Below are 15,849 nucleotides of genomic sequence, written 5' to 3' on the forward strand. Positions count from 1 at the left end.
TCCTCCGGGCCACCTACCCCAGAGGAGACCCACCCTCCTCCTCCTCCTCCTCCTCCTCCTCCTGGCGACTGCAGGACGCCTGCCATTTGTCCAGACTGAATTCTTACTGGATTCCCGGATTTGCTTTGGGGGCCGACAACCTCCCACACCATAAATTCTGCCTCGCTGGAGGACGATCCCCAACCCCCCGCCCCCGTGGATTTCCACGGCGCCCCACTCGACAGCTCAAAGCGGGTGACTTGGAGCGCAGGGAAGACCTGCGCAAGCCTTTGCAACTGTCGCGGGTTCGCCCCCCCCCCCCCCCCCCCCCGGCCCGCGTCCTCCCCCCTCCCCCCCCCAGCGTGAGCCAGCCGATGAGGTCATGCCCGCCCCCAGTGCGCGTGTCTCCCGTGTCTCCCGGCTGGTGCGGCGCCCCGGCGGCCCTCGCGGCCCATTTAGGCGCCCCACCCCCGCCCAGGAGCCCGCTGGAGAGCCCGCAATCGCCCCCACCCACGCTGTCCCCCCCGACCCCCGCAGCCCCCCCAGGTCCCCGCTGTCCCCCCCAACGCCCGCTCCTCCCGCAGGCCTCGAAGCCCCCAGCTGCCGCCCCCGCAGGCCCCGCTGTCCGCCGCAGCACCACTGCCCCGCAGCCCCCAGCTGTCCCCCGCAGGCCTCCGCTGCTCCCGCCCCCGCACGCCAGGCAGCCCCCCGCCTCCCGCAGTCCCGCTAGCCACCCCCCCCCACCGAGGACCCGCTAGCCACTCGCCCCCCCCCGCAAGGCCCCCGCAGCCCGGCCGCCGGGGAAGGCCCGGGGGCAGCGCGGGCTGCGGGCGAGAGGCCACAAAGGGGCCCCGCCGAGCCCGCTCCGCAGGGCGGCGGGCCTGGGCGGCCGGCGCGGGGGCGCTCCCTCCCCGCCCCGCCCCTCCCCTCGCCGCGCGCCCCCCGCCCCGCCCCCGCGCCGGAGGGGGGGGAGGGGGAGGGGCGGGAGGGGGCGGGGAGGGAGCGAGGGCGGCGCCTGCGTGCTCCTCGGCCGCGCGCCCCGCCTCCCCGGCCCCGCGCGGCGCTCGCGGCTCTCCTCCGCGGCTGCGGCGCCGCCTGCACTCGGCCCGGCGGCGGCGGCGGCGGGCTCCCCTCCCAGGGCGGCCGGGCGCTCCCGCAGCGGGACGACGCGCAGCCTCGGCCCCCGCGCTCGCAGCCTCGCGGCCCCCGCCGCGTCTCCCGCGTCCGGCCGGCGCCGCCGCTTCGCGCGGGGACATGGTGTAGCGCCGGCCGCCAGCCGCGTCCCCGCCCCCGGAGGAGAGGCCCGGCTCGCGCCCCCCCGCGTCCCCGGCCGCCGGCACCATGAGGTGAGGGCGCGGGCGGGGGCGACGGGCCATTGTGCGGCGGGCGCCGCGACCCCGCGGAGTCCCCCCCCACCCCACCCCCAACCCCCGGCGGGCGCCGCCCGGCCTCGGCGCCTCCGTCCCTTTGTCCCTCGGGCCTCGCTCCGCACCCGCCGCCGCCCGGCTCCGCCCGCCGTCCCCGAGGCCCTGCTCGGCCGCTTCCCTCCCCCGCCCGCGCGCCCGGCCCGGCCCGGCCCGGGGGTGGGGATGGGGAGGGGGCCGCAGGCCCCGGCGTGCGCGTTGCCGGGAGACGGGCATTGTTCCGGGCGGAGGTGAGGAGTCGTGCGCCTTCGTCCCGAGAGCCCGGCTGTAACGGGGGTGGGCGGGTGGGGGGGGGGAGCAGAAAAGTTTGGGAGCCCCAAGCGTGCGGGCGCGGGGGCCCGCGGGGCGCCCGAAGGTGACCGGGAGGCGGCGGGGCGGGGGGCGCGGGCCCGCGTGGGTGTGGGGGGCGCGCTGGCTTCTGCCCCTGGGCGCCTCCCCCGCCGCCGAGCGCGGCCCCGGGGTGCCGTCGGGAAGCCTGGCGGCCTCGGCGGGCCCGGCGCTGCGGCGGTCTCTCCCCGCGCGTGGGGGCGGCCGCGAGGCGCCCCGGGGTCCGCGCAAGCCCGCCCGCGGGGGTCCCGCCTCCGGGGGTCCCGGGGGCGCCGGGCGCCGGCCTCGGGGGGCGGTGGTCTCGCGGCGCCTTCGCCGCGCTCGCTCCTTTGTGTTAAAGATTAACGGCCCGCCGCTGCCCAGACCTTCCGCAGGCGATGCGAGATTTCGGCGATCGAATCTGCGGATTCCTTCGCTTGGGCGAGAAAATGTCATGTCATGGGGATTCTGCCTCAATTTAAGTAGTTTCCATTTCCAACGCTAGTTTTCCTTCTTTTTATTCCATCAAGGTTGAACATTCCCCCCGCCCCCCCCTTTTTTTTTAATACATTCTCGTGTGACATAGCTGTATTTTTTCACTGTAGCTTACTGGGAATTTGAGTTCTGTTTTCTCTGATTCCAAGTTTCAAACCTTGATCTTCCTGGCCTTAAAAATGTGTTTAGTGCTGTGCCTCTAAGAGATCCCTTTTCCTTAGTCATTTCACACAACTTATTTTCAAACGGGAAGGATCAGTTTAAAATGTAATTATGGCATGCAAACCAAAAACATCATCTTTGTAAAATATGGCTTGAAAAACTTGAACCGTGGGTTTTGAGCATGGTTTTTTTCCTCCACGTACTGATGTCCTTGAAAACGCAAGAACTGTAATAAAACATGGGTAACCTTATATCTTCTCATACTATTGTTGATATTTTTTTCAAAGATTTAATGCTGTAGGAGTCTTGCAGACCAGAAGTTACAAGTTTTTTTTTACCCCCCCAAATTTTGGGTAAATTTATATCAATATTGAGAAATGTAGAACAGTGAAACTGGGGTGTTTTAAAATAAAATGATTATAAAGTTGTTTGATTCAGAGGTGATGAACCAAAAAAAAAATTAAAAAAAGTAGTTCTGGGTATTCAGTGAAGTTTGATCACTATCCTGTATAGTTGTCAGCCTGTCACAGGTAAATTATGTCTTCCCCTAAAAGTTCCTTTTCTAAGGAAGAATGATTTGTAATTTCTATGCTTCCTGCTCTGTTCCTTTCTAAATTTGGAGAGGAAGGAATCCCACGAATACTTTCCAGTAGCACAAAAACAAGCTGGTGCAGCGGTCTGAAAGGCTCGTCCAGGTAGTCCACGGCAATTCTTTGTAGGCTCATTTTGAATAATTTAAGAGCACAAAAGAGGATCAGCTTTTCACTTGGTAGGCATTAGATGGTTTGGTAGGTGGTTCGTACAACTCAGGTGGACACATTTCCACAGATCCCTATAAAAGTAGGCTGGTTTGGTATGGGAATAAAAGGTCCTTGGGCTGGTTGCAAAAGGCTTTGGGATATTTTGGTGCTTAAGGAAGGGCTTTTCAGGTTATATGAACATTTGACTTCATCTCAATGATGCTTTTAAGTGCTGTGGGACATACGCGTTGTAGTATTAAATTGAGTCTTTATATTAAGGAGTAGTTCTGATGTTTTAAAGTCCATCCAGAAATAGGAATGCATGGGCAGGAATTTCCATTTCAGTTGGTCAGAGTTCCGAAGAGAGGATATGATGAATATGTTGCCATTTAAGTATTTATGATAAGATCTCTCAGATGACTTCAATTTCAGGAATAGCAGGCTCGCTGCGTGTAATATTCCCAGGCTGGAGGGAACCGAGTGATGCTGTCCGTTCTTGAGACCATCTTAAAGGCATGCTACACGTGTCAAAGGCTGTCTGTGGAATTATGTGTTAATACTTCATTTAAAGAGGATCATTTACAAAACGAGAAAGTGTGTTTCTTACTCGAGACGGTGAAAAAAGGTGGAGACCCAGAAAACTGGTAGTTTTATTAGGGTAACGTGCAACTTTTTGGTTCTATTATTTTTCATTTGTGTAATGTTTTAGAAGTGGAAGAGGATTTATGTTTGAGGCAGGTGTGTGTATATGTAATTTTAACATAGTGTAGGCCTTTTGAGTGACTTTTTTTTTTTTTTTTTAATCTAGTTGGTTACTTCCTCAAGCTCTTTTCTGATGGAAAGAGGAGCTTGTCTGATATAACATAATTGCGTGTAGACTAGTGGCTAAGAGCTCAGACGTTCTTAGGTCCATATTACGTGTAAATCGTCCATACTTACACTCTCTACTGGGCGACTTTTTTTTTTTTTTTTTTAATGTTTATTTATTTTTGAGAGTGAGAGACAGAGCATGAGCAGGGGAGGGGCAGAGAGAGAGGGAGACACAGAATCCGAAGCAGGCTCCAGGCTCTGAGCTGTCGGCACAGAGCCCAACGCGGGGCTCGAACCCACGAACCTTGAGGTCATGACCTGAGCCGAAGTCAGTCGCTCAACCCACTGAGCCACCCAGGCGCCCCCCGGGCGACTTTCGTATTAAAAAGAAAAGGTGTGGTAGAGTTATGAGGGTTCATCAGAGCCATTTACTAGCTGGATACCCTTGAGCTAATCATGTTATTTCACTGATCCGCGTTTAAAAATATGTAAAAACAGGGACAGTTATTGCCTGGGTAGTGAGAGTCAAATGATAAGGGCAGAGAAGATGTTTTGTATGCTTTATAAAGCAGCATACAGTTCTATTCCTGCTCTTGTTTCCTGGCTCAGCTCTGTTTTAGACTAGTTATGTTAAACTTTCGGGCAGTTTGCTTTACCTTTCTGGGCCTTTTCTAGTTCAAGGATGGTAAGTAGGTTACATTTTGCTTATCTGCTCCCAACTGCTGGTGGCTGCCTTGTTGACTCACACGTAAATGCATTTCTGGGCTTGGTGGGAAAGCATGCATGAGTGGTGTTTGTTTGGGACGCGCGTGTGGCCACCCAGAGTGTGGCAGTGGGGGTGTCTCCTGGAATGGTCCTTCTCGTCTGATCTAGTCCAGCCTTCTTACTTCCTAAGCGAGGAGATTGATCTTTGACGTTTCCTTCCTATGTGGATGTTTAGAGTCTTCGAAATACTTGTTAGGATTTTGTTACCTTCATTTATGGTAATGATACGCTTAAGATGCACTTTAGAATGTACAATCAAGGCTCAGAAGATTCGGGATTTTCTCATTAATTGAGCAGACTGGTAAAAATGGAGGAGGTATCCTTTTATTTCACAGGATTGTCGTGTCAGGTGACAAGTGAGATACCCATGAAAGGATGCACAGACTGGCGTCTCTGTTGTCATTGCTCTTCATTTACACTGTACTTGTTGGATGTGTGACTTTCCCCCAGAGGAACTAGGCAGACCCCATTTGGCTGGTGTAGAAGGAATCACATACCGCACTGATGGTTTTGGTTACTTTTACCCTACTCACAGCTTCAATCTAGGGTAATTGTGTAACTTACAAAACACCCAGTCTTTATCGCCGGCGAAAGAAGGATTTGGGAAAATGTGATTTCAGTTTTTATGCGGTTGTGGGGGAGGAACGAGGGGACTTAAACACTTCCTGTGTCGACTTAACCCTCCCTCCCCCCAATTGATGGATGAGACTGAGTAAAAGTTAAAGGAGTCTGAGTTGAGCTGTACCTCAATAGATGTTTCTCCAAATAAGGGCTTATGAAGTTTTCTGGCATTCCCCTGTGTTCCCATATGCTCTGTATATTTTTTTGCTTTTGCGTTTACTGTGTTGTTTTATAAATATCTGAATCTATCTGTCTCTTTTCATTGTAAGCTCCTTGAAGGCAGGGATTGTATTTAAAAAAAAAAAAAAGTTTATTTATTTATTTTGAGAGAGCACACTTGAGGGGCAGAGAGGGGCGGGGCGCGGGGGGGGGGGGGGAAGAATCCTGAGCAGGCTCCACTCCGCACTGGTGGTGCAGTGCAGAGCCTGACGTGGGGCTTGATCTCACCAACGGAGATAGTGCCCTGAGCCCAAGTCGGATGCTTAACCAGCCGAGCCACCCAGGCACCCCTGCAGGGTTTGCATTTTTATGTTTATGGTATTGGTAAAATATTTGGCAAATAGTGGGTGTTCATGTAAATGTTTGGCTTTGACTAGGGTATTCCTTTCCAGGATCTGCTCACTGGTAATAGCAACCACCGTTTTGGGAGCACCTGTAATGTTCTTTAAGATGTTCTGGGTACGAAAGGGTGTATCATAGTATTTGGCATGAAATAAATGTTAATTTAATTCAAACAAATGCCAGCATCTGGAGCACAGGAATAGGTGTAGAGTTTGTTTCTTATTCAAACAGAAAGCTAAGAAATGGCCAAAAAGAGCGAGACTGGGGTTTGTTTAACTCCAGAGCCCTGTGGAGGATACCATGATCCTGGACTACCTTGTTGCATCCTGAATTAATAGAAGGGCCATCGTTCTGTTTTACAGTCTCTTCGATCATGGGACTTGTAAATACTGTTTTAGCAGAAAGCTTTTGCATGTGTGTGGGTTTAACTTACTTCCACTTAGTGCCTTCTTTGTTTTGTTTCTTACCACTGCTTAAAATGCTAATAATTGAATAGTTTCTGATACTCATGAAGGACGATGTGTTACTCAGCTCAGGCCGCCATAACCAAATACTGTAGACTGGGTGGCTTAAACCACAGAAACTTATGACCTCATGTAATCTTCATTACCTCCTAAAAGCCCTATCTCCGAATATAATCGCATTAGGGGTTAGGGCTTCAACTTGTGAATGTTGGGGGCACAGTTCAGTCCACGGTGGAAGATACCCAGATTTTTTTGGCCATTCATAGAACTTTGGCAGAAGAAGCTGATCTGTGTAATGTTTAGGCAATATATAGATAGGTTTTGTTTTCAGTAATACTGCATACAAATGTTATTTGCTAAAGAAAGTAAACAGTGAGTTGTGCAACAAGAGAGCTCATATTTTCTAGAAATTTCTTTCCATTGTGAAGCTTCTGTTTTAGAATGATTCTAATGAATTTAATTAACAAATAGCTTTTCCAAAGAATCATTTTGGTGTGAAGCAGTGTGCATGCATCTAAGCATACTGGTTGCTTGGCGGAGGGTGAAGGGGACCGGCTTTGAAGTCAGCCTGAGTTTGGCTTCTATTTTGTCATTTACTAAGTAGTTGATTTTTGAGTCGGTTATAGTCTGAGATTTGAATTTGTTTTGAAAATGGAGATACTTTTTGCATTATAGAACTACTGGGAAAACCAAATCAGAAATTCTATAAAACCCAGGCGTAGCACTTGGTGCACAAAATGGACTTGATGAGAGTGAATCCCTTCTTTGAAAGCCTGATGTCTCTTAAACTTGCGTTAAGAATGGTTACAGCTGCTGTGGGCACCTGGGGAGCTCGGCGCTGTCCCACCTCAGCTCCGTCCATGATCCCGTGGCTCGTGGGTTCGAGGCCCGTGTTGGGCTCTGTGCTGTCAGTGCAGATCCTGTTTCAGATCCTCTGTCCCCCTCTCTCTGCCCCTTCCCCGCTCCCGTGCACGCGGGCTTTCTCTCTCTCAAAAATAAACAAACATTACAAAAGAAAAAGAATGGCACAGCCGCTTTAGAAAACAGCTTGGCAGTTCCTTAAGAGGTTAAACGTAGAGTTGCTGTTGACCCAGCAGTTACTCTCCTAGCTGTAGACCGCAGAGAAATGAAAAGGTGGGTCCACGGAGAAATTAGCACGCAGACGTCCATGGCAGCATTATCCTCAATAGTCAAAAAGTGGAAACAGCCCGAACGTCCATTGATGATGAATGGATCATCAACGTGTGGTATGTCCATACGATGGGATAGTATTTGACCGTGAAAAGGAACAAAGTAGTGCCACATGCCACAGAGGGGTGAAAACATCTCAGGGAGGGAAGTCAGACACGAAAGGCCACGTTACAGGATTGCAGTGATAGGCAGTGTCCAGCAGAGGCGTCTTTAGAGACAGCGGGAAGATAAACGGTGGCCAGGGCCCGAGCAGGAGACTGAAGGAGGGGTGGGCAGTGGGTGCTCCTGTGGGTATGTGCCCGGCTCCTTTCTCCCGGGACGAAGATGTTCTGGAATGAAATGGTGCTGACGTTTGCACAACCCACTGAATCTGATCTTTTCAAATGGTGACGTTTAGGGTATGTGGATGATATCTCAGCCACACTACCTCATCCTGGGGTTATTATTTCCTCTTATTCACTAGAATAGATCTTGTCATTCGCTGTACACAGTTTCTGACATCTTTACAACTTTGGGCTAATATTTTAAATGGATGTGTTCATATTTTCTAAAGAAGAGAGGTCGGAGACCGAGTCCCTGGGCCTTTCCCTGTAGACAGCCAGGCAGGTGGGAGTGTGGGAGGGAAGCCTCACTGAGGCGCCTTGGGCGGCCTAAACAGCTTTGGGGCCCTCCCTCTGGTGGCCCCGGCAGGGGTCCTGATGGTGAGCTCACCGATGGTCCAGGAAGCAAATCAGGAGAATCTTAGGAGAACCGTGTAATCTGTTGGTGATTTTTCTTGGGTATGTCTGCAGTACCCTCAGATACCAAAGAGAGCTTTGTCTTTGGGGAACAGAGTAGTCTTGACATCTTTAGATGGACTGAGGACTTTTCCAGGGGTAAAGTTCTTCTAAAACATGTGGTCTTGGTATCCAGTGCATCTCATGGCACGAAGTCCAAAACTGACTGCCTTTCACTGTGTGTGCGAGGCCCTCCGTGTTCTGTCTTGTTCGGTCTCTGTGTTACTTGTGTCAGCTGGGTGCGGTGGAAGCTTCCTGAAGAACCCAGAGCATGAGTGAAATAAAAGGAATAGCTCTTTGGGTCGCATCGCAGGGGGGTGCAGGCTGGGCGTTCACCCCTGCAGCGAAGGGACCTTCCTGTGGTTTTAGGGTGACCACGCATTGGTTCCGTTTGAGTGTCTGCTTCGTTCTAGAGTCCTGAGATGTCCCTACCTCTCCCCTTCTCATGCTAGACTGGGGTTGCCAGCAAATTGTGACTCTTGAGTTTTTAACACTTTAAGATTTATGAATCATAAGTTTTAATTTAGAACATTGTTATTTTTATTGCTTTGTAATCTCTTTAATCTTTGCGTTTGCAGTATTTTGAGAAAATGAACCAATGACTATTGTCCCAATTAATGTCTGGTCAGTGTTTTGTTTTGTTTTGTTTTAGTTACTTTTTCCCTTCCCTTATAAACTCCCAGTACAGTTTTGATGTAGATTTCAGAAGGTATGGAAAGTATGAAGATGTTAATAACTCAAAATCAAACTATCTAGAGTTTTGCTGTTTTGATTTATAGCTTTCTAGACTTATTATAACGCACGTATGCAGCCATAAGTATGTTTATGTATATACGAGTGTGTTTTAAGTAAAAGTGAGATCGTACTGTTTGTAAGTGAAATTGTTCTACATTATATTTTTTGTAATTGATGCCTTTTTACATAATTCTTGTCACTCAGTACCGATCTATGTAATTTTAAGAGAATGCGTAGTATTTTCACTATGCTTTGGGTGACCTTAATCTGCTTAATTTACTCCTTAGGGGATGGACTTTTTGATTTTTTTTTCACCATTTTTGTTATTATAAAAACAGTGCTGTGAACATCTTCGGATATATGTCTTTGTGTACATATTTGATCTTTTTTTTTTTTTTTTTTTTTAAATTTTTTTTTTTTCAACGTTTTTATTTATTTATGGGACAGACAGAGACAGAGCATGAACGGGGGAGGGACAGAGAGAGAGGGAGACACAGAATCGGAAACAGGCTCCAGGCTCCGAGCCATCAGCCCAGAGCCTGACGCGGGGCTCGAACTCACGGACCGTGAGATCGTGACCTGGCTGAAGTCGGACGCTTAACCGACTGCGCCACCCAGGCGCCCCGATCTTTTTTATCTGCACATCTATTTATGTTCTGGGATAAATTCCTAGTATGTATTTTTTCCTCTCTCTTACTTTTTTCTGTTAGGTCCTCTGAGGTCAACCTGTTTGCTTCTTCGTCTCTCTGACGCCACTCAAATATGGGCCACCGGTCCCTTCGCGTGAACATTTATTTATTTTTAAGGTTTTATTTTTAAGTAATCTCTACACCCAACGTGGGGCTCACACTTAACAATGCCAAGATCAAGTCCCATGCTCCCCGGACAGCCAGCCAGGCGCCCCTCACGTGGACACGTAGCGTCTTCTCATTCCATCCTCATCCCCCCTTCTCTGGGCAGCAGTCAGAATGATCGTAAACGTGGCCGGTTGCTGTTGTCATTCGCTGCTAACGCCTTCTGTGGCATCTTAGTACTCCCAGAATAAAACCCGGATTATTAAGGTCCTGCCTGATCTGGCTGTGTTCCTAGTTCCCACCTAGGTGTCTACGAGTCCACAGTAAATATTTGAGTGAAAAATAAATGAGTTTACCAGACGAAAGGGAATTTTATTAGTTTCTGATACACGTTACCAAATTAGCCACAGTAGATGAGAGTGTCAGCTTTCCAACATTCCGTCCAATTTAGGGCAGTATCCAGCATTTTTAATCTTTGCCAATCTGGGGGCGCCTGGGTGGCGCAGTTGGTTAAGCGTCCGACTTCAGCCAGGTCACGATCTCGCGGTCCGTGAGTTCGAGCCCCGCGTCAGGCTCTGGGCTGATGGCTCGGAGCCTGGAGCCTGTTTCCGATGCTGTGTCTCCCTCTCTCTCTGCCCCTCCCCCGTTCATGCTCTGTTTCTCTCTGTCCCAAAAATAAATAAAAAATGTTGAAAAAAAAAATTTAATCTTTGCCAATCTGATAGGCAGAAGGCGTTATCTCACTGTTTTATTTTTTAGATTTTTCTTAAGCTCTTTCTATGCCCAACATGGTGGGGCTGGAGCTCACAACCCCCCGGGATCAGGAGTCATGGGCTCCACCGACTGGGCCAGCCAGGCACCCGTCAGTGTTTTGATTTGTGTTTCTTTGATTACTAGGAGAGTCGGACGTTTCCTCGTGTGATTATCGGACATCCCTGTACTTGTGCGAATCGTCTGTTCATGTGCTTGTCTGTTTCTCGGTGGGATGTTAAGTCATTCCTGCAGTGATTTATTGTGTCTTCAACAGGGAGCCCCTCATCGTGCAGGTATAACGTCTCCCGCGTGGTTGACACCCCAGCTCGCAGCCAGTAGGAGGCGCGTGAGGCACCTCCCTGGGACTCACCTGGGCCTTCTCGGGCCTTCTGTGGGCAGCTCACGCAGAAGTGGCAGCCTTGGTGTGCAGGCTCTTGTCGGACCCCTGCCTGTCACCTATCCCCTTGTCTCCTGGGCCCTGGCCGGTCATACGGTCAAGCCCAGAGTCTGCGTGGGAGCAGACTGCAGGGGACGGACCTGGGACACGATTCACCTTGGCTTTTAGTTTTCCTTGTTTCGGTAGAGAGGTGCCTCTGTCAGTCATCGCCTTGATAGTTTCTGCCTTTGCTGTCGTGCCTTCCCCAACCTAAAATTGTCTGTGTACTCACCTACGTTTTCTTCTTTTCTCTTTATGGCTTCATTTATGTTTCAGTGTAAGCCACCTACAATTTATTTTGATGTAAGGTGGTGGGAGTTTAGGTTAGGATCTGAGTATCGCGTGTCTGGTCACCTGTCACCATCCTCTGTTGACTAAGCCATCCTTTCTCATTGGCTTGAAACGCCACGTTCATGTGTACGTACTGGGTTTCCATAAACACCGAGTTCTGTTTCTGGACGCGGTAATGATCTAACTCGGTGCTATTTCCTCATGATTTAACAACTGTAAGTTTGTAGTTTAATGTCTAGTAAGGGAAGTTACTGTTTGTTTTCTTAGAACTTTCAAAACTTTGCTTTTCCATTTAATACATTCTTCTAAAGGGGTTTTAGAATTATTTTATCAGTTAACACAAATAAAAATGAAATAAAAGGAAAAGTGACACCCCCAAACCTGTTGGGATTTTAATTAGACTTGTGATAAATTAATGGATTAATTTGAGTAGAGGAGAGAATTGACCAAGTTTTCCATGCTTCCCCCCGCCCCGGCTTTCTGTACTCAGATTTTTCACATCCTCTCTAGAAGGTACGGCAACACAGTAGTTTCTAGCACAATAGATTTGATATGGTACCTTTAAAAAAGTTCTTCTCGGGGCGCCTGGGTGGCTCAGTCGGTCGAGCATCCGACTTCAGCTCAGGTCAGGATCTCACGGCTCGTGAGTTCGAGCCCTGTGTCGGGCTCTGGGCTGACAGCTCAGAGCCTGGAGCCTGCTTTGGATTCTGTGTCTCCCTCTCTCTCTGCCCTTTTCCCTGCTCACGCTCTGTCTCCCTCTTGTCTCTCAGAAATAAAAAAAATGTTAAAAAAAATAAAAATAAAGTTCTTCTATCTTTAGAAATTAAACTTATAGCTCCTTTACAGTATAAGTACAACATCTGTTTCCATGTTTGCTTGTCTTAATTTTATTTAAACTGTATGTGCTTGTATTTAAACATAATGCCTGGGATTTTAAGAAAGCTTTTCCTTTGCTAATAATTCAGTTCCACCGTTGGCGTTTATATACTTTGGTTGTCTTAGGTTTTGAAATATCATAGCTAACAGTTGTTGAGTACTCGTTGACTGAAATACTTTACATATTGCCTATTTAATGCTCCTCCAACAACTTCTGCCGTAGGAGCCGTTGTTACTTTGTAGATGAGGACACAGAGTCCCAGAAGAGCGGCTTCCACAGGGTCACCCACTAGTCCCCAGGGAACGGGGGTTCCGACCCAGGCAGGCCATTCTGGGGCTCACACTTTTGACCAGTCTGCCCCGGGGCCTCTGTGTCCTAGAACTTCTAGGACTTCTAGAACTTTTAAAATGCAGACATGTGAGTGAGTGAGTTATTTTCTTCGTGATCTCATCACATAAGGGATCTTTATTTTCTGAAGGTGATTGGTACAAGGCAAGGCCATGTCAAATGAATTGACCCTACAAGAGGAGTGCTACCTCAGTGATAGCCAGGTAGGGAGGAAAGGTTTTATTTGGGTTTCCTTTCGAAGAACGAAACAAAATTATGAAAACATTCGTGTTGTGGTTGCAGCTGTGTTAAATTCTTAGAATGGAACAAGAGTGAATCAAGTGTTAGTTGCTGATTTTTACATAATTTTTCTCTAAAATTTTAAGATAGCATGGAACTGCACCCTTCATATCGTGATAGACTTTTTTAAATAAACGTTTATTCATTTTTCAGAGACAGAGCGTGAGTGGGGGAAGGGCAGAGAGAGAGGGAGACACAGAATCCGAAGGAGGCTCCAGGCTCTGAGCCATCGGCACAGAGCCCGACCCGGGGCTCGAACTCACGAACCGCGAGATCGTGACCTGAGCCGAAGTCGGATGCTTAACTGATGGAGCCCCCCGGGCGCCCCTCGTGATAGACTTTTCTAGCGTCTTCCCAAAGAAAGTCGTTTTGCCAAAATGCTCAGGGGCTCCACTCGGAAGGCCAGGGGCTTTACCTCGATTTCCGGTGTATTTCTTTGACCTCCTGTTGCCTCGTCTGTCTTGGCTTTCTCCAGTCACTTGCTCATTGTCTCTGTTAAGATGCTTCTGGCTGCAAGTAACAGCCTGCCCCGTGCGAGGACGTTAGGCACGGTTGCTGCCCTGCACTGGGGGTCCCGGGCAGAGCGGGCCGCTGGCACCCTGCGCCCAGGGGTCTCTGCCACCTCTCTGCCTCCGGGGCCTGCTGGCTGTAGGGTTTCTAGGCTTCACATCCAGACCCAGTGCTTCTTGGAGGTCACAGGACATCTTGCGTTCCTTTTTCTCCCCCTTAAGGTCTAATGTAGATACGGCGGAGCGTATTGTAAGCGCACACACGGCGTGATGGAGTTTTACCGCGTCTACATGCGTGTGTAGCCACCACCCACGTCAGGATACAGAGCGCACCTCCCACCTGTCAGCCGCCCTCTCGTTCTCCTGCCCAGTCAGCGTCCCTCTCAAAATTGTCGTTTTTGTCAGCGGCTCTGCCGCTGGTTGGAAACTGTTCGTGTCGTGTTTGGTGACGTCACGAAGGCCCGCGTCTCCGGGAAGGTTTGCACTCCCGCTTCGTGCATGGTTTGCGTTGTGTTGCTCCGTCGTTGAAGCGTCCGTCAGTCACTGGGCCACTGACAGGGAGAAGGTGAACTGGACGGACAGGGGCTCATGCGACCTGGGAGGGATGTTTGATAGGGGCTGATTTTTTTTTTTGAAAAATTTTTAAGCTTATTTATTTGGAGAGAGAGAGAGCATGCACAAGTGGGTGAGGGCAGAGAGAAGGAGAGACAGAATCCCAAGCAGGCCCCACGCCATCAGTGCAGAGCCCAACGTGGGGCTCGAACTCACAAACTGTGAGATCGTGACCTGAGCCGCCCGAGATCAAGAGTCAGACCCTTAACCAGCTGTGCCACCCAGGCGCCTGATGGGGACTGATTTTATGAATGGTTAGTTCAGTAGTGGGTGTTATGGCAGTAGGTTACTTTTGCATCCCTGGGCAACCCTGGCATCTTAGGGGCATCTGGCAGCGAATCCCATCAAGACCCCTGAACCTGTTTTGTCCTGTATTACGTTTTAACATATGTATGCTTCTGGATTGCTGTTGCATCGGGCGGTTGTCCCATCTGGTCTCCTGTTACCTGTGCCACAGCAGCTCACAGGTGCTCTGCGTAGCTTACGGTCAGCTCAGTTTCCCGTATCACACGCCCCATGGCTTCCCCCTGCCGTGACACTCAAGACTGAGCTCCTGGTCATGGCCTGCAAGCATGGTTCCTGCGTGATCCTTCTTGCTCTGGGATTCCAAAGTTAGAGACACGGCCCAAAAAGATAAATCCTCAAAAACCACTTTAAAACAGTAAAGGTGAGCATAGACGTGACCCGTTCCCTTGTGCTTATAGCTTAGGCGGGGGCGTAGCGATGAATCACTTTTCAAAAGCTTTGAGGAATGGTATATGGATGGTATCGTGAGGCTAGAGACCATTTCGTGTATTTGTGTTTGATTTCTTTTGAAATATCTGCAAATCATACTTAAAATTTTTCTCATGTAGAGTGCTTTTTATTTATGGCAGATTGACAACGTTGTTTTGTATTGCTGTAGTGTTTTGTCATACTCATCTGTTATTTTGTTCGGATCGTCTACTTTAAGGAAAGTCTCTCTGTCATCCTCATGTTACTCTGGGTATGGAAGTTTTTCACAGTGTTTTCATTTTGGGAAGAGAAGTCAAGTTGAACAGAATCACCTTTAGCTTCAGAGCCCTTCCCTTTGCTGGCTGTGAGGCCTTCCGTTGGCTGCCCAGACCTCAGGGTCTTTCTGTGCACGATGAGATTACGCATCTGCTGCCTTGTCTTGCCGTCTGACATAACGCATTTGGAGGATTTATGGATTTGGTGTGCTCTAGTTATCGCTCTCTTCATGTTGTGCCTTTGCTTTTGTATTAGTAAGCACAGGCTTCTGAATGTTCTTTGCCTTTTTTCTTCAGCTTTTACCATGAAAGACTTCTGTTTTTAGGCACTCTAAAAGTAAGGAACGTTAAACTCTTAGAGAACCTAGATTTTAAAATGATGTCTGAAATATGTTAATATGATTCTTCAGATTGAGAAGCAGAGCCCTGAATGGTAGAACCATCACCTGCGCCACGGGGGACCAGCCTCCCTTCCCCACCATCGGACCCTCAGGCCTCCGCCCCTCCACCTTCCCGCTGTGTGTGATGCTTGGTGCCCCCCTCATGTCCTTCTGGAGAACCTCGGCCTGCCCCTGCGCGGCCCGCGGAAGGGGCGCCTCCGCCTGGCGCTCGGGGCCCTGCAGACCCTCCAGCCGTGCCTCAGTGCCCCTCGTTCATTTTGGAATGGTGTGCTTGAGGTTCCCCAGGGGCGCTACTGGGCTTTTGGTCTTGCTCCTTCTGTTCTGTCTTCCAGAAAGCTGCCTCTGTGCCCACGCAGTGTCTCTCGCTGCGGTTTCCTCTTCTAGTCTGCGTCTTCAGCGATCACTCCTGTAGTGAGCTCGGAGCATCTGTCCACCTTCCAGAGCGTTTGCCACTCCAGGCATAAACTCCCCTCGGAGACGCACTGGAGGCTTCTCTCTCTCCAGCCAGTTCCGTAAGCACTTTGCAACACC

General features: G+C 49.9%; 1 protein-coding gene across 1 annotated transcript in view; it reads left to right on the forward strand.

Annotated features, from left to right (window-relative positions):
- The first annotated feature begins 1,016 nt into the window (after positions 1-1,016).
- The window catches only part of ENAH (ENAH actin regulator), a 138,683-nt gene continuing 123,850 nt past the window's right edge, over positions 1,017-15,849 (forward strand). The window contains exon 1 of the mRNA XM_086693917.1: positions 1,017-1,325. Within this exon, the coding sequence (XP_086550043.1) occupies positions 1,321-1,325 (5 nt within the window). The 5' untranslated portion in view covers positions 1,017-1,320. The remainder of the gene's footprint in view (positions 1,326-15,849) is intronic.

Source organism: Puma concolor, chromosome E4 (assembly GCF_028749965.1).
Source record: "Puma concolor isolate L17-30 chromosome E4, mPumCon1.1.hap2, whole genome shotgun sequence".
NCBI lineage: Eukaryota > Metazoa > Chordata > Mammalia > Carnivora > Felidae > Puma > Puma concolor.